Source organism: Strongylocentrotus purpuratus, unplaced genomic scaffold, assembly GCF_000002235.5.
Source record: "Strongylocentrotus purpuratus isolate Spur 01 unplaced genomic scaffold, Spur_5.0 spur5_scaffold_11, whole genome shotgun sequence".
NCBI classification, from domain to species: domain Eukaryota; kingdom Metazoa; phylum Echinodermata; class Echinoidea; order Camarodonta; family Strongylocentrotidae; genus Strongylocentrotus; species Strongylocentrotus purpuratus.
This window is the reverse complement of record NW_022145596.1, coordinates 817,352-840,768: the sequence shown is the minus strand read 5'-3', so window position 1 is coordinate 840,768 and position 23,417 is coordinate 817,352. Positions and strand designations below refer to the sequence as shown.

The following is a 23,417-nucleotide window of genomic DNA, read 5'->3' as shown; positions in this document are numbered from 1 at the left end:
TCAAAGTGACGAATTAAAGTCTAGTTTCTAAACTTATTTGTACCAAAATACTTTGTTTAGCTGTTTAAGGGGTTAGACTCGACTGTTATTATCTGGCCCCTTTTACCAACGACTAGTCTCTTCTTGTAAAATTATGTAAACACATTGTATGAAATGTATTATATTGCTGTATTGCTGTTGGTGAAAAAAATATATATATGTCGAGAGAAAAAAATTGTATAGTTTTTGAAAGGCGTTTTCGAGCAAACTATCTCCTTATATTATCTCACGTTGTTTTCCCTTTTCCTCTATATTTCCCGATTGGGGGAGGAGTGGGGGTTTGGGGGGGGGGGTGGGCTCCCGGTGCCGCTATCATAATTACGTCATCATTAAAAAAAAAAACACGCCGTGGTTTCGCCGCGTCACATCTGAACGATCGTGCAAGGAAAAATGATAGACGGACACCTGCACCGATGAGCTTGCCGACACTCTTCAATTCGTGTCATAATGGAATACAGAACCAGACGTGGTGGTATACAAGCAGCGTACGCTAAGGACTGAACTCGGGATATGATATATGTATTTTAAAGAAAAACTTTACAAACCGCGTTTGAAGAGACATTCACGATGGGTATACACACATTCATATCCCGCAAGAAGATGCTTGCCTTTATTTCACTCTTGACGGTTTCATTGGCCTTATTCATCATTAAAGGTAAGAGAATTATTCAAACCTTAAACCATTGTAACCATTACTTATCGAAGAATAATTTGAAGAATAACTTGGTTGGTAGATGAACTTAAAAATTGATGTCTTTTGACAAGAAATTGATGTATTCTTCTTTCCAAATTCAGGAGCAGTAAGTGGATAAGGACATCGTGTTAGAAAATATAGGAATTCCTTGCTGCACAAGCGCCGTAAAAGCAGTTATGTAAAGCTATGGCGTATTTTGTCTCCCGCGAATGCACCAGTGACTAGAGCGTTATCGTAGATAATAAACTCGCATGGTTTGAAGACAGATCTATTCTGAAACTATATGCATTCATTGACTTCCCACTGTATTGTAACTTTAACACTGAATCTTGGATGACTGTCTAAAGGCCGTTTGTATATCCAGTAGAAAAGGCACGATATTGAAAGTATTATGCACTCTCATAATTAAGCAAAGGTTAATATTCGATAATTATTTTATTACTAATCGCCATAATAGCAAACGATAAGAGGAACTAATTTTGTTTACACATTTCAAAAGAATAGTTAAAATTCAATATATGGAACAATATGAAAGTAGAATTTCAAAACTACAAAATTGTCCTTAGTTGCAATCATTCAAAAGAAAATACAGTCTTATTTTTCAAAATTTCATGTCATCGAAATGCTACATTTGCCGCTATACAGTGCGTCCCATAAAAAACGAAACCGAGAATTATCGATTTTTTATCATAACTTAATCACAATTATGTTAATAAATGACACATATTTGTCAAGCTTAGATGCTCCTCTTTCAGTTGATGCATGAGTGATTTAAAACAATTTGAAGAGAGGGTGGTATCTGAATTTCAAAGAGAAAATCACATTTCTAGAAAGTTCATTTTCTGCCATTTCATATGACACCTCGGGAAAAATGAGCAAGGAATAACAAAGTTCTATTGGTTTAAAGTAATGCTTGTATTTCAAAGAGAAATCCAATTTCTAGAAAGTTCATTTTCTGCCCTTTCATGATATATGAAAGGGCAGATAATATTTGTTATTCCTGGCTCATTACCTCAATCAGGAAAAATGAACCAGGAATAACAAAGTTCTTGTATTTCAGGAAAAATGAGCCAGGAATAACAAAGTTCTTGTATTTCAGGAAACATGAGCCAGAAATAACAAAGTTCTTGTACTTCCATAATTTGATTAAACGAATTCGTTTTCACTGGCTGCCTGCCGTAGCAACAAACGGAGTTGACAAAAGACGTATCCCCGTTTCGTTGACGATCATCCATGCACAAAGAAGACTTGACGCATGGCTGATCGTCAACGGAACGGAGTGAAGTCTTTTGTCAACCCTGTTGCAACGGCCGGCAGCAAGTGAAAATGACATTGTAGTTCTCTCTCTTCAAATTGTTTTTAATCACTCATGCGTGAAACATGCATCATATGAGTTGCAACAAATGAAAGAGGATCTAAGCTTTACAAATATGTGTTATTTATTAATTATAATTTTGATTAAGTTATGATAAAACATCGATAAATCTCAGTTTCAGTTTCTGGGACGCACTGTATTGTGTCTTATTTCCCCAATAAACAGAACACTAAAAACAACCTCTTTTGTAAGTGTATTTTAAGTTATCTTGAAGTATATATATACATATATATATATATGGTGCCTTTTGAACGTATTCGACACGTGCCTTCGTTTAGAAAAAACATGTGTACTCCTGTTCAGTAGCGTACGCAGGCTCCAAGGGGAGGGGGGGGGGGGGTTAACATTTTTAAATCGGGCCGAAAATTTCGCAACGACTCAGCCAGCCGCTGAATAAGCGCGGGGGGGGGGGGTGGGTAAGACACTTTTTTCGGGGGGGGGGAGGGTGTTGGTCCAAAATACACACGTATGCGCCTGCCACTGTTCACGTTTTCATCTCACCTAAAAACCACCAATCCATCATGCGACTGGAGTAACGTGATTCCACTTACCTCTGTATATCAAGTGTTGACCAATGACCACTTGACAAAGCAACGAGGTTTTTTATCCATTAACTGTTGGTGGTGATAAATAAGTAAATTAAGATGTCTGAATGTGTTAGCAAAGAAAAAAATACTAAGCTGGAAGAATTATTGAATAAACTTAAATTTTTAGTCTATGTTATGTTTCACTCATTGAGTTATTAATGTAAATATGTATTGAAATTATGAAAATAAAAACCTCGCTTGAGGATAAGAGAAAGATTTTTTTTTTTTTAATTCTTTAGTCTTTAAGTACCTTTATTGATTGGTTTCACAGGTTATCCAAGGTTGATGGTAATAATCACGTTACTTACACCGGCTAATCGTCTTATTATTCTGTCCGTGAATATCTGGTTTTTTAAAATTAATAATTCTGAGGTGTCGTACACATCTTTTTTAAAATGGTTTCAAAGTTACCATAACTTTCGTGGTGATGATCACGTGGCTCAAACTGATTATTAATATAAACTGGGCATCCGTGATTTTTAGTTGTGAAAAATGTGTAATTCTTAGGTGTCTTAAAACACCTTTTGAAATGGTAGTTAAAAGTTGCCATAAGTTCCGTGGTGATAATCTCGTGACTCAAACGGATTATTAATCTAAGCTGGGCATCCGTGGTTTTTAGCTGTGAAAAATTAGTAATTCTAAGGTGTTTTAAAACACCTTTTTAATTGGTAGTCAAAGTTGCCAAAAGTTCCGTGGTGATAATCTCGTGACTCAAACGGATTATAAATCTAAGCTGGGCAACCGTGATTTTTAGCTGTGAAAAATTAGTAATTCTTTAATTATTAGGTTTCTTAAAACACCATTTTAAATGGTAGTCAAATTTACCATATGTTCCGTTATGATGATCTCGTGACTCAAACTGATTATTAATCTTAGATGTAAATCTATGATTTTTTTAGGTCTGAAAAATAGGTAATTCTTGGGTGTCTTAAACACTTTTTGAAATGGTTAGACAGTTACCATTTAAGTTCCGTGGTGATAATTCCGTGACTGTTGACATAATTATTTCCAGTTGATTGATTGATTGATTGATTTTATTCCATTTCATATATCAGTTGATAACTGACTGTTGGCATATTTCTAGTTGCACACGTTGATGACTGCGTGCAGATCTATGTTTTTTTTTACAATTTCTCTGAATTTACAGCATTTTTCTTAATTACTGAGGATTGATATAATATGCATTTCATTTCTAAAATACAAAATATAAATTGCCAAATATTAGGACAATTCACTACTTTGTATAAATTACATTTGATTAAACTTGAATAAGGAAAACATTAACTATGAACTAAAATAAATTCAATAAAATACTAGTATATGCAAAAATTGTTACACGCAATTACGATTCGATGTACCATTCTCGACTCCTAATCCTCGTCTGAATTCAGTTTCCCCCCTACCGCGCGAAGCGCGGAAGCTTTGACGGTTCAATAAATTATTACTCTTAATCCTTGTCTGTATTAATTTTCGCCCATACCGCGCGGAAGCTTTACCGTTTTATTAAATTATTAGAGAAGGAAGAAGATTCGTTGTATCGTGTCTTTGTCTGAATTCAGTTCCCCCCCCCCCCCCCCCTCCCGCGCGAAGCGCGGAAGCTTTGACGTTTCATCTAATTATTACTCTTAATCCACGTCTGAAATCATTTTCGCCCATCCCGCGAGTAGCTTTCACATTTCCTTAAATTATTAGAGAAATAATACGATTTGTTGTACTGTTCTCTATATTAATCCTTGTCTGAATTCAGTTTCCCCACATGATGTACGTATGGAACGTTCGTTCGCAAATCTTTGCATGCACAGCCCGTGGTGGGTATCATGTTATCTTCCGGCAGTGCTTGTCGCAATAGCTTCTGGAAAGAAATGTTATACTACTGTTAGTGTTATCGGCCTCTAATTAGGCCCATTAGTGTCTATACAAAATATATGCTCTTCCCGGCTATTTGGGAATGTGTCAGTTTGCAACAGAAATGGAGAAACACGAATTTTGTTGAAAATCATGTGATATCACGAACATTTATAAATCACTTGTATGAAATTGAAAATAAGTCATGGTTGGATTTTAGTGGGAGGGAGGGGGGGGGCTAGCGCCCCCAAGCCCCCCCCCCCCCACCAGTACGCCAGTGACAGGCCTACATCAGCTTTTCAATAAAACAAAAATAAGATGTGACATAATAATCTTTCTCCAAAAATGAAAAATGTTTCAGGAAATAGAATGAGTGAAAAAAATAAAAATAAAGATACAATGACGTGAATTTTAAAAAGAGTGAACGGAAACAGCATAGCAACTAGTGAATTATCTTAAAGTCATACTAATGTCCGAAAATCTTTCTCTTTGTCTCCGATCTCATCACGAATTCGTCACAGAGTTCATCTATGTTTACACTGTCCAGGATTGTCTGATGTGCATTGCAGATTGCTACTTTTGCGCTTCGCGCTTACCATTTAGCTCGTTGCTTTTTAACGCTGCGGCTTTGCATTTGGCGCACTGCATTTCTATGATGCTGTTGATTGAATAAATTGAATAAATTCGTCAATTCCTGATGAAGCCGTATGAGCGAGAATTCAAATTATTCTTGTCTCATATACGGTTGTCTCATTTACTTCGTATATATATATATGTATGTATTATGATAATAAGATAGCAAAATGTGTATAATGATGGTCATCTTGCGAGTAATAACCATTAACTACTCTCATCGGGCTCTCATCATTAATTTTTCTCTTCATTTTTTTTGTTTTGATGGTGAATTATTGGGGGGGGGATGATTGTACAGGCCATCCCCCCACCTGAAATATTGGGGGGATATATCCCCCACCCCCCCCCCCCCCGGGATCGACACCCATGCTCTTATACCATGTTTCTTATTTAATATTAATATAATACAGTACTGTTATTTTGAAGAGAGTAAAACTAAACGCCTATTGAATTGAAATGTGATGATTCTATACCCCACGACACCATTTCATTAACGTGTGTGTATAGTTAAACATATACAAAAATACTCCCATTTTGGATGGTAATATCTATAATAATTATATCGGGCATGGTGGCTCAATCGTTAGAGCGCCCGCCTCATGAACGGGAGATCGTGGGTTCGAACCCCGGCCGAGTCATACCAAAGACTTATAACAATGGAACCTTCTGCCTTCTAGCTAGGCGCTCAGCATTATTAGATTGGAGAAGGGTAATAATTACATAGTATGTTATGCAGGGCCCGCTGGAAGAGCAGTTTCATAACTGAAGTGGCTACCCTGAGTAAATAAAACGTTATTATTATTATTATTATTATATAGCTATATAGGGATTCACTCCTTTAGAATGTTACTGATAATAGAATGAATAATATGAATGAATTGTTCTTCACCCTTTTCTTCACCCTACCTCCCTTGGCTGTAACTATGGTGATATTCTATGCACTCGTATGACTGTCTCATCACATTCTCATCACGAGCTCTTAGTTTATCGCCTTACTTAATGTGTGCAATGCATGTTTCATTCGAGTCAGGCAGTCTGTGCATGCGTCCATGACCACCGGATCTTTAACAACCATGGTATAATTTTCGATGTGACGCCAAGGATTATATTTGTGATCTTTTTTTATAATAAATCTTCACAAAAAGGAATAGGCTCACAATGATCATGTAATGTATCATCATTTTAAAGACAAAATATGCAATATTTGCTGTACATATAAGTCACTGCAGGCCACTATAATCAAGCAAGTTTTCCCCCTTTAATTATTTTCAGGCATGGTTATCTCTCAGTAATGGCTAGTAATTTATGTTAGCATCCACTCTCCGTAACACGTTCATCTCAGATTAATCAAAGGGTCTGGTGTTTTTAGCATAAAGCTAGAGAACACAGCATAAGTGTCTAAAATCAAATCAAATTTAATTCAATTCTTTTATTTTCACATAACTCATAAAACAGCCGGGTAATTATATACAACAATGCATTTATTAAAAAAAATAATAATCAAAAATCAAAAATCAAAAATCAAATGCGGGGAACTAGTAAAGGCCCAAGGCCTATCGAGGGCTAGTCTACAGCGAGTTTGGGTAAGAAAATAATCAAGCTAATAAATCATGAAATCATTTAGAACAAAAAAAAGGAACAATGCCAAACTATAAAAACAGAGAAGCAACAACAACAAACATAGTACAAAAAGGAAATATTAGGGTAAGAGTATTAAAATGGTCACATAGACATGAATCGACTTAAAACATGATGATTGAGATTTTGTCATGATAACAGCTCCTGAAAGTGAAATATTGATATTATGGCGAACTTGGTAATCTTGATAATCTTGATGATGATGATGATGGTGTATCATCAACATGGAGATGCACACGAGGTCGTGGAGGTGGTATAGTGGTTCATTCAACTGACTCTCAATCCAACACTAACATCTTTTGGCAAGACATTAATCCACAATTATTGTCACTCTCCATTCAGGTGCAAATGAGCACTATTGTAATAAAAATGCAGGGCCCTCAGGAAGAACAGCATGGAATTAAGCCGATGAGGCTTTCCTGGGTATGAACAAAATTATCATTATTATAACACGGTCAATTTAAGAGAAAGCATTAGTAATAAAATAGTTAAGCCAATTTTGATGACGTAGGGCCAGGCAAATACTTGGTCATAACAGGATACCTTTCGTTGACCATAATGAGGATGTTGAATATTTTGATGACAATTATATCTTATTGATTATCTTACATGACTTGTATGACCAAATACTTCTGCCATAACTTAGTGTATCGTTGGTACGATCACATGTCTATTCCGCATTATTTTGTTCTCATCCGAAGTATGCGTTTACACGTTAAACTTCAAGAACTCATAACAAATTACTGCCTATAAAATCTGTTTTACATTCATGTTTTCACTCTGTGCATACTACGTAAGAAATAACCATATCTATTTGCTAAAAATGATTTACACAAACTGTAATAGAAATTATATACCTAGCACATTTCATAAAGTGCTATTGTATCCTAATTTATAAAAAACTATGAAAAGAATAAAATGAAAGCATAATTCATGTATCGTTGTTAAAGGCAGCGTGTAGAATACACCATTTGCAGTGCTTTCAATGTAAATGCTTACAAGCATAGTAATATTGCCTCACTGATTCGCTCATTTTCTGAAAGCTCTAAATCTGACTTTTACAAAATCATGTTGCAAACGAGAATAACAAAAAGACCACCATCATCTAGATCCTTTTACCAGTGATCAAATGAAGTAAATTTCGAGAGAAAGAGTATTGTTCCATTTGGACGCCAATGGATGATACATAAAAGCAGTGATCACTGTATGACACACGTACAGTACCCCTCTCTCTCTCTCTCTCTCTCTCTCTCCCTCTCTCTATCTCTATTTTTTTTTCTCTCTCTCTCTCTCTCTCTCTCTCTTTCCCCCTCTGCGTGATCATTTTCAAACCTTTGCTCGGGGAATTTGCGGCCGAGATACCACATTACCACCAACACTCTCTCTCTCTCTCTCCCTCTCTCTATCTCTATTTTTTTTCTCTCTCTCTCTCTCTCTCTCTCTCTCTCTCTTTCCCCCTCTGCGTGATCATTTTCAAACCTTTGCTCGGGGAATTTGCGGCCGAGATACCACATTACCACCAACACACTCTCTCTCTCTCTCACTCTGAGAGCCATATTTCTGCATGCGAAGAAAATGAAATTTTCAAGCTCCACTTATCTTCTGAAATTCCTCAACTACAGAACATAATTATATTGAGGGAAGCAGATTCATTTCGATCATTAAGCGTCGGAAACATTAACGAATCGCAGCAAAGATGGTTGATTGTATTTTTTTCCAAATTGTTGAAATCAATCAGACATACATAAACAGCTCGAGAGCGAAAAGCTGCATTATACTTCTCGCGCCATAGATAATCATCCCGTATCATATTCAAGCAGATATTGCTTAGGAATGGCTTTGTCTCGACACAATCTATCGAATTAGATCCTTGATTGAAATTCAAGCCACTGTTTACACTTTTACCCCGCCACGATGACGCACTTATCCCACGAGAGTTCTAATTCATTTCACGGCAGATAAATAATCCAGGCGTCATTTTCTTTTCCGACGTGGAAATACAGCGTTAGAGGCGCTTAAGGCGAAATGACGGGAGCGAAAATAGATTTAAGGGCTGGTGGGGAATCATGATGGCCGGCTGATCATGAAGAATGATCTGTGCAACTCTCATGAATAGAACACTTTCAAAGCTGGTAGTATGATGGTGGATTGAGTTGCAAAGTCATCTTGCACCCAACCTCTTTGCAGAAAACACGAATTTAATAAGAAATCCGAACCTCGCGAGTTTTCTCATTCTATAATTGTATCCCAAGTTGGCCACTCAGTATTCAAATTTGCATTTCTTTTCTTATTTAAAATCTTTATATATCAATTTGAAATCCAACTACCACATAAGTCTGTGAATATTGATGTGCATCCCATCTTTCTTTTCTCTTCTTTTTTCTGTCTTTTCCCCCTTTTACCAATATTTTGTTCCTCCATATTTGTATTATTATGTATCCTTTGAGGGTAGTCATACTATCAAGCTCTGCTTATTTTGTCAACCCTCCTGTTTGATGTTCTCGATTAGTTACACCCAGCCTTACTTTATTCTACATATATTCTTTTGCCATGTATAAATTTGCAATATTTGTTTGTTATATATTTGTAAAAATGCAAAAGAAAAAGAAAATCAAACAGAAATAAATAAATCAAATCAAATCAATCAAATCTGACAGAAGTAATGAATAATAATAGTAATAATAATAATTGAGTCTTCTCTAGCTAGAGTAGCCACATCAGTATTAATACTGCTCTTCATGTAGGCTCTGCAATTATTATTACCCTAGCATTGCCAGGTACCCATTTAATCCTGTGTAGAGAGTGGCAAATGTGGGTTAATGTTTTGCAAAAGGAAGTTAATTAATGCAGGGCACGGATTCGAACCCTCAACACTTGGATTGAGAGTCAATTGAATGAACCACTATACCACGATACTTTTATTAAGCTATTAATCTCACCCCTTTTCTTTATTTCTTTCTTTCTTTTATTCTCTATAACAATGTTACTTTATACCAAATAGACACGTCAAAATAAATTTCTCTCTCATGAAGTCCAATAAATGTAAATACAATGTCGTGATAATTCATAAGTTATAAGATTGAGAATAACTTCAATCGTTTTCAAATATCCAGGAATGACTTTCTGCAAGCAAATAGCATGTTTTTTTTCTAAGTATTTAAAATGTGTATAATTTCATTTTTAGATCATTTTGCACGAATATATCATTTTTTTTCCCTGAGAGTCTTGATGGAAAAAGTATTAAAACCTTGAACTTGTTTTGTTTTGTTGTTATGAAAGTGCATTGTCGAGATAAATTTTTGATTGAAATGCGTTTACTTACTTTTGTAAGCGACAATGAAAAACGCATGTGGTTTGCTTTTTTGTTATTTTAATTTTTTGATGTGTGTTTCTTCACACGTATACGCACAAAGGATTGGTAGCCTTCAAGCAACAAAGGGTTCCCATCCAGATGTCTATTTTATCGGCTATTTTTGTGTTTTCCATTTTTCAACGTGTGAAGATGGGCGTAGTTGTCATACTGGTTCCATGATGGTGATATGACGCAAACCCTCCGAAAGGAATTTCTGACTGAGAGGCATTTTTACTCTGATTATTTATCAAATTGTTGACAAGAATCTCATTTGATGGGATTCTAGAAATTGGAATTACCTTCTATTTTCTATTTGTTCTGTTTTCCCCTTTCTTTCAAGACGTGCTTTTGATCTTATAGACACGTCAAAATAAATGTCTCTTTCATAAAGTCCAATAAATGTAAACATAATGTCGTGATAACTCATAAGTTATTGAGAATAAAGATTGAGAATAACTTTTATCGTGTTCAAATATTCGGGAATTACTATGCAAGCGACTTGCACGTGTTTTTTCTCTATAGTTTAGTATTTAAAAATTGTATAGCCTAATATCGTTTTTAGATAACTTTCCACAATCTATAATTTTTTCCTTGACAGTCTTGATGGAAAAGGTATTAATACCTTGATTTTTTTTTTTTAATGAAAGTGCAATGTCGAGAAGAATTTTTAATTAAAACGTGGACATGAAAAAATGTGTTTACTTCACAAATAATGGCAAAGGATTGGCAAATAGTAACTAATGTTCGCAAAAACCTGTCGCTAACATTTGCTTTTACAGTCGCTAATAGTCGCCAACTGCCTTTCGCAAACACTTTTTGTAAACATTTGCTCAAAATGTTGCTGATTGTCGCTAAAGTCGATAAATGTCGCAGAGGCGAACCCTCATTTTTTTTGCAATCATTCGACATAAAAGTTGGCGAATCCAAATTCGCAACGTTCGTTGGCATTCACCGCTCAGTGAGATAGTAGGCCTACCCCTTAGGATCGCTATTTATTTTGATGCGCGCTATGGATAGCGGTCCTTATGTTTTATCCTTTGTTATGATTTGATTCGTTTATTTTGCGTATGTTTTGTTATCTTTTGTTACTGGCTTTTGTTTATAATGTAATGTTAATATGTTTTATTCAGTTAACACGGACTTTCTGAAAAACAGCCGTTTAGGCTGAAAGAGATTAAAACAAATAATTGAAATGAAATGAAATGAATAGCGGTCCTAATCGATAGCGAGCTTGGCCCAAGGATAGCCTTCAAGCAACAAAGGGTTCCCAACCAGATGTCTATTTTATCGGTTATTTTTGTGTTTTCCACTGTTCAACGTGTGAACATGAGTGCGGATATAATATTGTTCCATAATGGTGATATGACGCAAACCCTCAGAAAGGACCCTCTGACTGAGGGGCATTTTGACCCCCCCCCCCCTCGATGAGCAAGTGATCATCGTGGTTATTACAGTGATGCCGTGGTACGTGTGGTATGTGGTATAGGTGCTCTTCAAGGACCGGATTGTAGCCCTAGTGCTGATTATGTTGCTAGCTTTCCTCTATACCCTGCGTCCAATGCACCACACGCATAGACCAATCACAACACAGTCCTTTTATTAGTCGCCCAATCACCATCAAACCAAGCACAATCCTTACTAACCAATCACAACTTATTCCGGAATACAAACCCTCACGCAATCTACGGTCATCTTCACAATTAAACCTCGTGTCTACTTCGGTGTAAACTCTCTCTTATAGTCATCGCTCTCTTTGCAAAGCTTCTGCTGAACTTTGGAACAAACTACTTTTTCATGTCAAAAAACTGTCAGACTGTCAACCAATTAAAAACTTGTCTTAAAGATACTATGTCCCATTTACAGGCCCAAAAAATGAAAAAGTTAAATTCCACTGGCATTTGAAAGATAATAATAATAAAATTAGAACTTCCCTCAAAACGAAAGGGCTTGAAAATGTCTTTTTGAGGAAAATAACGACCGTTAGTCTTCGAATCGACTTTAGTGATTGCAATCATTTTAGTAAATTTATGGTCTGATTTTCATTAGTAATTAGTAAGAGTAGTAGTAGTAGAAGGAATAGTAGTAGTAATAGTAGAATTAGTAAGAGTAGTAGTAGTAGTAGTAGTAGTAGTAGTAGTGCCACAGTGGTAGTAGGAGTTGTATTATATAGTGTAAACTTTTGGTGTGAACGGGGAGGGGGAGGGATGGTAACAGTCGTATTCATAATGTGACATAGAGGGTTTGGGGTGGGGGGTTAGATAGTGCGTATGTAATGTAATATTTTCGTAATATTTTGTATTTTATTTCTATGTTTAATTATTTATTCTGGACCTCTAGGAAGAACAGAGCCATTTTGATAATGGCTCTGAATAGAGCATTCCAGCCGTTTTTAATTCTTGAGTGGCGGTAGAAGTAGTGGTATTCATCTTCATTATCATTGTTGTTACTATTATTCGTAGTAGCAATAGTGGTGGTAACAGTAGTGGTATTCATCTTATTCATTGGTGTTCTTATTATTGATTCAAAGGGAGAACATTACATGAATAAGCGGGTGGGAATCGTACATGAAGTCTCTTATATACAAACTAGTCCTGTCAGCTAGGGAGGAAGCATCCTTTACCTCCTCGCTTCTCCAATTATCCTGCACACTCAAAACAATTCTCTAGCCAGTTTAAAGCCATGCATCAAAACAGTCACCAAAGGAACCAAATTAGCCATACACCTACTCAATAAACCAGAAACTGTTCACACATCTCACCGTCTCATGAGAATATGTCTCACTCTGTAAGCGTTCCTACTCATTAATAATAGTGTTAGTGCTCATGATCATCGTAGAGGGGAAAGAACGCCGCATTTAATGCAAAATGAAATTAATTCCCAATCCTGCGTCCTCTCCCTTCTTGTACAAAGAAATCATCCAATACTGTACAGTCAAGGAGATCAGGGGGTGTTTTATCAACTAAAAATTAATTTCGATTTTAAAAATATTTGTTCAATTATTTATTTATCCTTGCATTCTTTACTTTCTTGTCTGCCAGTTTTCTTAAAAAACGCACCACCCGTTCACCATCAAATTTGCACCACTAATTCCTGATGCCCAGGAATATATACCTCCCTCTCAGTATGATCACTCATCTAGGCGCCATTTTGTAAAATCATATTATCGATCATAATTATCTTTATGACCAGCCATCAAACCTGAACCAAATTTGGTACACATAAACTTTAGGTCAAGTAATGTTCGCGCACGCGTCATAACGTTCGCGTAAGCATGCGTTCAAATAAAAAAAAAGCTCCCAAAAAAGAAACCTTCTTATAATATCATACCTCCATTCTTTTTTTCCCCTTCTCATTATTCTCCTTTTCTCTTCTCCGTCTTTCCCCCTTTCTTCCTTATCCGCCTTTTCTCTCCTCTCTCTCTCTCTCTTCCCCTTTCTCTCTTTCCCCTCCTTTTCCTCCTCTTCCATTTCCTCTCCTCCATCTTTTCTTCTTATTTCTCTCTTCCGTTTTTTTCTTTTTCCCCTCCTTTTTCTTTCCCCCTCCTTTTTCTCATTTTCTCCCTTTTTCTTCCCCCCCCCTTTTTTTTTTACCGGGGGGGGGGGGGGGCACACGTGCCCCCTGTGCCTCCTGAATCCGCCACTGGCATAGATGTGGAGTTTCCTGCTTTCTGATTGGCCGGCTATAGACGTATAGTCGTATAGTTGTATAGTTGTACGGATAGTGGCATGCTTGGCCCGCCATATACCCCGCCATATTTACCTCGACTAGCTCTTAACACGACCTTTACCATATAGGGTAACTTTTCTCCGTCTGAACAAGACTAATCCAGCATAATTACCCTGGCTTTAGCAGTGCAGCTGTTACGCGCTGCGTTTCAAGGAATAAATTCCAACCAGATCCCCATTTACTTCACCTGGGTAGAGTGTGGGAAATGTAGATCAATCATTTACGATGTGGTAGGAAAAGTAGTTTGGACTTGCCCATCGAGCCATTATTTTGTAAAATCAGTAAACATTTAGTTTTTTTTTCACAAAGTGAATAATACGATGGTGATCTGTGCATACATTGTTTTTTTAAACCCGTAATATTGACCGAAAACATTTTAATGACATTGTTGAATCCTGGTTTTTTTTACTTGTGTGTGTTGGAAAGAGATGCGAATAATAGTCTTGTGAGTACTGTTGTGACAGAATATCAGCCTTTTTTAATTTTGTTTTATCTCAGAACTATTGTTCTCCATAAAGATTTGGATCCTACGATACGAGGCATATGAAATAGTGAACTAACTGTATCCCGGCCCCCGCCCCCATCCCCTCAGGGGCGGATCTAGCTTTTTGCTAAGGGGGGGGTTTGACCAAAATAATGACGATGCGGAGCATCGTCCACGAGCCGCGAAGCGGCGAGCCGATTTTTTTTTGGGTGTTTATTTGAACCCCGTAAGGGATGTTTTCCTGGCATCTATTAACACAATGGAGACCATAAAAAGCAGTGCATGATACCGTCTTTTTAAATCAAGTAACAGTTTAATACACAGTTATATCCAGAGTTATCATGTGTTTGGTTAAGTTACCAGATGAGTTGAATATCTTCTCACAATATTTGCACTTGAAAGGGTTTCTCTCCAGCGTGCGTTCTTTTTTCTTTCTTTTTTTCTTTCTTTTTTCTTTTTTTTCCCTTTTTTTTTTTTTTTTTTTTTTTTTTTTGGGCCGCCCAAGGGGGGGGGGGGGGGGTTTAAACCCCCTAAACCCCCCCCCCCCCCGTAGATCCGCGCCTGCCCCTCCACTTCGGGGTCGGAGGTAGTCCAGAATCTGGCCTATTTAATTTTGATCTCCACCACACCAACGCTAACCTCTCCCTACTTACTTGCTACCAGCCGATGATGGCGTGATCATTAAATTGAGACGCCCGACCTCAGGCTGGGCTGGTGAGCATAATTATGAGTTTGTTGATAACGCCATCTTCGACGGCTTGAATCAAGTGTAGGGAAATTATAAAGGAACGTGCAGATTATGGACTAGGTCGGAGGGACCGCATGCGTGTTCCCAAAATGTCCGGTAAAGAGGTACTTTTCGCGCACAAAAGTCCGGCCTCGTATAGTAAACAAAAATACGGCCCGTATTGACTTTACACACCGGACTTAGGGGGTGTTTTCAAGAGGAGGGAACATGCATACGCGTACCCCAAATCACACTGAGGGGAGGGGGGGGGGGGGGCGGTGTTCAGTGGCCTTGGTTCAAGTAATCAGTTTGTTGGGAGATTTAATGGGCCCGTATGCTTCAGACATTTTCTTTATACAATTTACACACAAATGTTTTATTTCTGTCGATAGCAATTGCAGTTTCATTTTGTTTAATACGATCATTTATTCAGGTGCTATGCGCTTCGCATTTTAAACACCACTGTTTGAGGAATATTGCAGCTTACATTGTACATCATCCATCCTTTTATTCAATGATTATATCAAACAATTCTCTACTTTAATGATGTACTATGTTTCCAACTTGGTGATACTTACATGCACATGATAGTACATGTCTGATATTACATTATTCGATTTTTTTTCTTCTTTTCGTTATTACAGACACGGTAGGATTTTCTGACAACATTTCTTATCTAAGAAATCGTTATGAGCCATCAACGATGCGTAATGTTCCCAAGAATAAAAATACAAAAGTGAGTATAAAATCTATATGTTTACAAATTTGTATCCGTTTATATTATGCATATACAAATCCCGCTCAATGTTATACATATCAAAACGTTTGGGTCACTGAACAGTGCTTGTTTTATTAGCAAAAAATGTCTTATGGAGAATGACGTGAAAAACACGGTTTTTTTTTTAAACATCCTGCATCTCCGTTCCGCTAAAAGTATCACCTTTTGTTTAGATTGACTAGTATAATACGACAAAGACTACGTTCTTTCTAGTAAAGCAAACAAATAACAATTGCATTGAGTTACTGTTACACATTATGGCTTGTTGTTCGATTTGTTTTCTAAAAAAAGGTTACAATGATATCAACAAAAAACATAATGTAATGATTACCAGACAAAATTTCGCCTGCAGCCCACGATATACAAATATTGACAAGACCATAATGAAGTTCAATTGATTATGCTACTTTTATAAAGTTCTTTACTTGGCAATTGTTTTCTCATGTCATCGTTATCTTCTGTTTCATACATAGATGCCTGGTTCTCTCTCTGTAGAAGATATTCAACATAAAAGACGTTCACATCTACGCGAGACTTGTGAGCGTTTAGGCGCCAAGAAATATTCAGAAATCGTTGATAGGCTGGACGCAGACACATTGAAAAAAGCGGGTAACATCTTTGTACTAGACAAGTACAAAACTATTTTCTGTTACGTGCCTAAAACTGGTTGCACAACTTGGAAGCGTATGCTCCTCCTGCTAAATGGGAATATCAATGCAACAGAAGATATAAGTCACGAGGCCGTTCATTATATGGCCTTCGAACACATACCAACATTGCGTACATTTAACCTGAAAGATGCACAAGAGAGATTAACAAATTACAGTAAATTTGTATTTGTTCGCGAGCCGTTTTCTCGGATCTTGTCAGCATTTCGCGATAAATTTGAAGTGAATAATCCCATCAAAAATCATTATGCTCCCCGTATGGTCAAAAAATCTAAAAACTCGGGAAAAACAAAGGATAAGAACATCAACGTTACTTTTGGTAATTTCGTTGATTACGTCAGCGACCCCTGGAATGTGCTCGGCGATCCTGCCGAAGAACACTGGAGGGAAATGTTTCGTCTGTGCTCACCGTGCCAAGTTCCATACGATTATATCGGCCATTTTGAAACCTTCAAAGAAGATTTTCGTGATAGTATGCAGCAAATCACCAAAGGTGACAATATAATGATTCCCGAGCCCTCAAACCCAACTAACAGCAGTCGCTCAGCAATTTTTGACAAGTACTACTCGCAACTTAGTTCTTTACAATTAGAATCACTGTACAAACGACTAGCAACAGATATTGAATTGTTTAACTACCAAGTACCAGCCTCTATAGAGAATCGTATGAACACTTCTTATTCCATCTGGGACAGCACTGATGAAAAAAAAGAGCATCATGAGTAGGCTACTATAGCCTGTTCTTCTAGGGGCTGTGAATTGAGGATTACAATCATTGTCAATTAAGAAAACAACAGTCACTGCTAATCGATCATTTTGTTGAAAAAGGCCTTTAAAGGGCATACTTTCAGTAATGACACGTTCAAATATGAATGTTTATCAATGTTTTTATAGCTGCCCATTTATAGGGTTGCACTATTTCTATTCCGTCAGTACATAATTACAAAGAACGTCCCCAGAAAAGGTTTTCAAACTTTTAATAATAAATGTGGATGGAGAGTAATATATGTTATCGAAAATGTTTAAAGGGGAAGTCTACCCTGATAGTGAGTTTGTTTGAATAGAAGCAGAAAATGAGAGGAACAGCTCAGCGAAAGTTTGAGCAAATACCGATTAAAACAATAAAGTGATGAATTTTTGAAGTTGCGATCAAGCAAACGTAAATTGGCAAGACTGTGACGTATCATGCGAGCTCCTCTCAAATTTGCTGGGTAGGCCTATATTAAATTTCATGAACTTTTAATTACTTCGTTAATGACGCACTATATTTTTCCATACAGGGGTTGTATAGAGACATAATTTGCAATATTAATTTGAATGGTGAATGTATGAGTGAAGTTTCCTAAACTTAAAGAGAAATATAACTTTTTTAGTACGAGCCAAAAAAGTAGGGGATCGACCTCGCAAGATATGTTGCAGAGTTGCCAATTTGTATTTGAATGATCGCTCTTAAAAAACAAACTTTTAACTTTCTTATTTTTTAATATAGGTTTTAGCTAAACTTTCACTTACCGTTTCTCTCATTTTGCCCTTTTATTAAAACCAACTTAATAATGACCAGGGTTGACTTCACCTTTAAATGAGTATCTTCGTGATGCATAGCTGAAAAATCATTTCCTTTTTTTAGAAAACTTTATTTTTATTCTTCTCTTCAGCTTATGTATTTCAAGAAAAACAGAGATGAAGGTTTCATTTTTTTGTGTCGATCAAAAAAATCGAATCCATTCTCATTAATTTTATTGCTTTATAGAATAGCAAGTTCGCTAGAAAGTTATGGCACGATTTTAGAAGCTCCTTTCTGTAACTTCATAGGTAGGAATCTAAAGCTGGCCTATCAAGAAGGAGCGTGGTTAATGGTTTTGTTTCGGGAGGTATCATGAAGCTGTAGTATTTTCCTCATTTCATCCTTTTTCATTTCTTAATGTCATTTGTTATTTTGCAAACCCAATTTGGGAGGACATTGCCCTCTGACATTATGCCAGGCACTGCCCCTATATATTTATCAACAAGTGTCAGCATAATGGCTTCAATGTCCCTGTACCTGGTAATCACCAGTGACTCATTCTCCCTTCCCAGAATTTAGTATAGAACTCTCTTTGTTTTATCCTGCCTCCCAAGAAGGATGAAAACAACATCTTCTCTCTAACTTTCTTCACTACGACACTTCTCAAAGTTCTTCATCGAAGTAACACGTCGATTTGAGAATGTCGCCTCTATCACAATTTGCTTCATGCATACACAAGGAGCAAATCCTTCTACAATTCTAACCTCCTGCATTTCAATTGGAGAATTCTCTTCCATGCCTATCACCTCTTGTATGGCACATCAACTCTTTATCCTGCCGTCTTCAAAGGACTGGCAGTCTTGCAGTGGAACGTCTAAATCAGGAACCGACATGGCTCCTGATTCTCCGCTGGGAGCTGCTAGCTTCTTCGTTCCGGTAGCTTCTTCTTCACACACGAGCTCGATTCACTGTAGCTCGCCTGAACTTTCATCAATGAGTCCATCTCACTGCAACTCTGATGATTTCACTTCAAAGTCCGGCTCATCGATCCAGCATCGAGCGACTCACTGCTCTTCACGATCACCACTATACCGGCTTTGATGTCAACATTTCAACCTGGGCCTCCGACATCGAGCGACTCACTGCCTCGTCGTCGAGCGCCACATTTCTTCTCTTCTCTTCTCTTCTCTTCTCGCCCGAGCGCTACATTCATCATCATCATGAGCGTCGGCATCGACATCGCGTTCTTCTCGGCTCTTCAGCCACGTCAACGAAGTCGCGTTTCCATCATCAAGCCTCCGCACAATCATCGCGTGAGCCCCTTTCTTCGTTTCACCCGTCATCATCTTCATGGACTTTCGACGTCATTTATACCATTGTCGTATAAGCTCTATTTATTCATCGCATTTGATTTATTCATGTCCATCTCATACATGACCATTTAAACTCCGTGCAATATCCACGATCCTATTGTGATTCACATTCAGAATCATTTATTCGCCTGACTGACTTCACTTGCAAGTGTTAGTCTATCATATTTATTCTTCAATAAAATAACGAAAAGGGAATATTTTTTATCATGTATTTTATTGCCAGTGCAACCTTGTTTCCTCGTAGTTAAATTAAAAAGAGAGTTATGTTGTGTGATCAGTGAACACGCCTTTACAATTTCCATTCACAATTCTTCTACACACTAATAATTCCATAAAGCTTTCTGGCAAACACCCAATTCTAAATATTCCACATATTTGCATAATTACTCAAGCTATAATTTTATGTTACCTACGCTGTATGAATTTTGTAGTTGTATTTTTGTATATAATATAGGGAGTTTTTTTAATAGGGTTTTCTTTCGCACAACTATCAGCTGGATTGCCTCTAGATGACCTTGTACGAATATATAAAGAATACATTCGTTCGATTTTAGATTATGGGGTACCGGTTTTCAATGGTAATTTAATAAAAAAATCATGTATATACTTTAGAACGTTTTTAGAAACGAGCTTTCAAAATCATTTTAGGACGTCAGTATGAAAGTTATGAAGTAGCATTGGAAACGTCATGCAATCTACGTTCATTAGAAGCAAGACGTGAGCAGTTATGTATAGACTTTGCCAATGCACTTGCCAAACACCCACAATTTAAAGAATTTTTTACCTCTTAGGCAACAAAGCACTTATTCTCTAAGATCTCAAAGTTTAAACAATACCAAATAAATAATGTAAAACAAAATGCTTCCAGTGCAGCTCTCTTCCTTACTTTACATGTAATACCAATATAAATTGTATTTTTGGAATTTCATAGTCCATGATTGAACTATGTGAATGACTTTTGATATTTTTTATCTTGATTTTGTGCATTGCTGAATGTTTCCTGCCATCTCCACTCATCTGTAATGATAAAGGTACCCTTTGTCTGCCTCTCTCTCTCTCTCTCTCTCTCATCACTCTAACTCTCCCTCTTCTAAATCTCTCCCTTTCTCTTTCTTGTTTAACAAAAATTTGAATTTGATCAATGAATTTTTATGAAATGTATTATGTTTGATTTTTGTATTTATTTGATATTTTGTGTTATTTCAATTTGAATTGCAATTGTATTGTATCTTTGTGAAATGGATCGCAATTCATTCAGCCATTGGCTGTGATGATCTTTTAATAAACCATTTCTATCTATCTATTTTTCCCATACAGGGGTTGTATAGAGATATATTGCATTTTGCAATAGTTATATTTAGGGTGTATGTAATATGGGATTCTAAAAATGGACAAAATGAGAGCGAAGTAAATAGACTGTTGGGTTTAGCATCAGCTAAATCAATGTGATCTTTATATACAAAAATATGATAGTTCAACAACAAATTAATATGTAAATTTACAATGTAATGAACAAGGTTTATAATATACATGCACATGCATGGCAATTTCAAAAAGGCATTTTCAATACTTTAGTCTGTTTTACTTTGGCACTGGAAACATTGGCATCTGACTTCGAATCATTATGTTATCTTCCATTGTTCTCCATTAAATACTTTTAATATCAAAACGGTATTTATGACCAACTGCGATCATGTCCTTCTCTCACTTTCATTTATATCAACTAATTTGTTTCTGGTATTTTGTACATGAAGATCTAAGTAAACTGATATCTAATTAAGCTTTGATTACAATGATTATCAGTAAACCAATAACTGATAATGATATAATGTCATATGAAATCATGAGTTATTATGGTTATGGTAGCAGTTTTATACTGGTCGTATTCTCTTTATACAAAAGCAATAATTAATGTTTGAGAATTCAGTACATTTTCTCTAACATCTGTAAAGGCATAAAGCATAAAAATTAGAAAACTGCACTCTCAAGGCAAATCTAAATTACCAAAGTCAATGTTTTCTACTCAGTCTCATTTACTTTATCAGTATACCCCCATTTTAACACTAGTTGGAAGAATATATGCCTTTCCTCTACAATATTATATACACTGTACATTAATACTGCAACATAATCATCCCTGAGCAGGTTTCTGGGCTTCTACTCACTTTTGCATAGATTACAGCTCATTAAGCAAACAGGAGGCAAGACCACATGAACAAAGCAATCACAACTTTCACTGAAACAACCTCGTAATATCTCCTCCTGCATACTTTCACACAATGTCTATTATCACAAATCAATATCTTAATACAAATCAAGCAATATTATAGATTGTAACAAACTGAATATAAGAAGTTGGATTTCTAACCTAAAAATGGACAAAACGAGCGTGAAGTCAACAGGCTATTTTCGTAATGTAATAAAATTTAATACATAAGGCCAAATAAAAAAAAAAAAACATGTTTAGCGTCCTGTTTTTTCGAAAAAAAGGAAGGAGGAGGCCCTTTTTTTTTTTTTTTTTTTCTTTCAAAATGGCCGCTCAAAATGGCCGCTCAAAATGGCCGCTCGGTACATTTTCCCTGACATTCGGGCTATTTTTCAAGATGGCGGCCGACATTTTTTTTTCTCTTTAAAAAATTAAAAATTCAAAAAAAAAAAAATATATAAAAAAAATATTCAAAAAAAAAAGAGGAGGCGGCCCCCCAAAAGGAAGCGGGCGGGGACGCTAAACATGTATATTTGTTTTCATGGCCTAAGTCTTTGTGAAGTGCCTCAATACAAATTATTTCATTCACCTGATAAGAATAGTGAAATGTGAAAAGTATTTCACAGTCAGAATGCAAACTGCATTATGAAGTGTTGCTAGGTAGGTCAAGACATAATGTTTGTCCAACCTGGCAACAACTAATATACAGTTCGGATTCTGTCTATTGAAATACTATTATTCTTATCAGGTGAATGAAATAATTTGAATGGGGGAAGGCACTTCACAAAGACTTATGCATGAAATTTGATTACATTTAATACGAAAATGGCCTATTATACTGTTGGGTATAGCATCAGCTAAAACAATGTGATGCCAGCCCAGCAGCTATACAAATTCCTTATCTCCCATTCAGGGTTGGGTTGTTATACATGTTGTGAGGGTTGTTCAATTCAACAAAAAATGAAGAGGGGGGGGGGGGGGGTGGTAAATTTTCAAGGGCTCAACATATGTATGGTCCAAAAAATTTGGAGGGAAAAAAAATTGACCACAATTTGTAATATATTGAAATCAGTAACTACTTCGTTTATTTATTCTTAATATCATGGAAATAACTTACATGGATAATTAGAAAGGTTATTTAAGAAATTGATACCGAGTCTTTTATTATCATTTACATGCTCATCGTTTGCCCACATGATTCAGTATTTTTATTTTCTAGTTTATTAGACTTATTTCGTTATACTTTACTTCAGTTTAAAAGCTGAACTTTCTATGTGAATAGTTTTAAAAATGTTTATATAACAATATAAATGAAGAGGGCTAAATTATGTAATTTAAGGAAATGAAACACGCCATTACCAAACGAAAAACATTTTGTATCCACAAATTGTATCCACGTATTGTATTCTATTTTTGTTCTTTTTAAACTACGTCTGCATGAACTTTTATTTGAGCGAGAAAAAAAAAATCCATGTTGAAAGTACATTGGATAAATAAATACATTGATCAGAACTGAATTTGATCAAATTGTAATAATTCATGCTCTCTGAAAATACGTAGATAAAATTTTGGTATTCGAAATGTAGATTTATATTGAATGAGATTAGTCTCCCTACTATGTTAAAGAACTTTCACAACTATGACAACTTTTAGAAGCTATTTTCTTGCTTTTCTTAGTATGACTGAATAATTCATGATAACTGTTTATCAGGTTTGAAAGCTGATTATCATCTGTGTAGTACTGAGATATTCGAATTTCCTTGAAGAAGGAAAAAAAGAATCACATTT

The 23,417-nt window shown here is 36.2% G+C and overlaps 1 protein-coding gene across 1 annotated transcript; it reads left to right on the top strand.

The window, feature by feature from the left end:
• The first annotated feature begins 411 nt into the window (after window positions 1–411).
• Window positions 412–19,618, top strand: LOC115922139 (carbohydrate sulfotransferase 11-like). The gene is made up of 3 exons (XM_030980279.1): window positions 412–694; window positions 15,754–15,836; window positions 16,352–19,618. Exons 1-3 carry the CDS (start codon window positions 607–609, stop codon window positions 17,270–17,272), a joined length of 1,092 nt encoding a protein of 363 aa, XP_030836139.1. The 5' UTR covers window positions 412–606; the 3' UTR covers window positions 17,273–19,618.
• The last annotated feature ends 3,799 nt before the right edge of the window (window positions 19,619–23,417 follow it).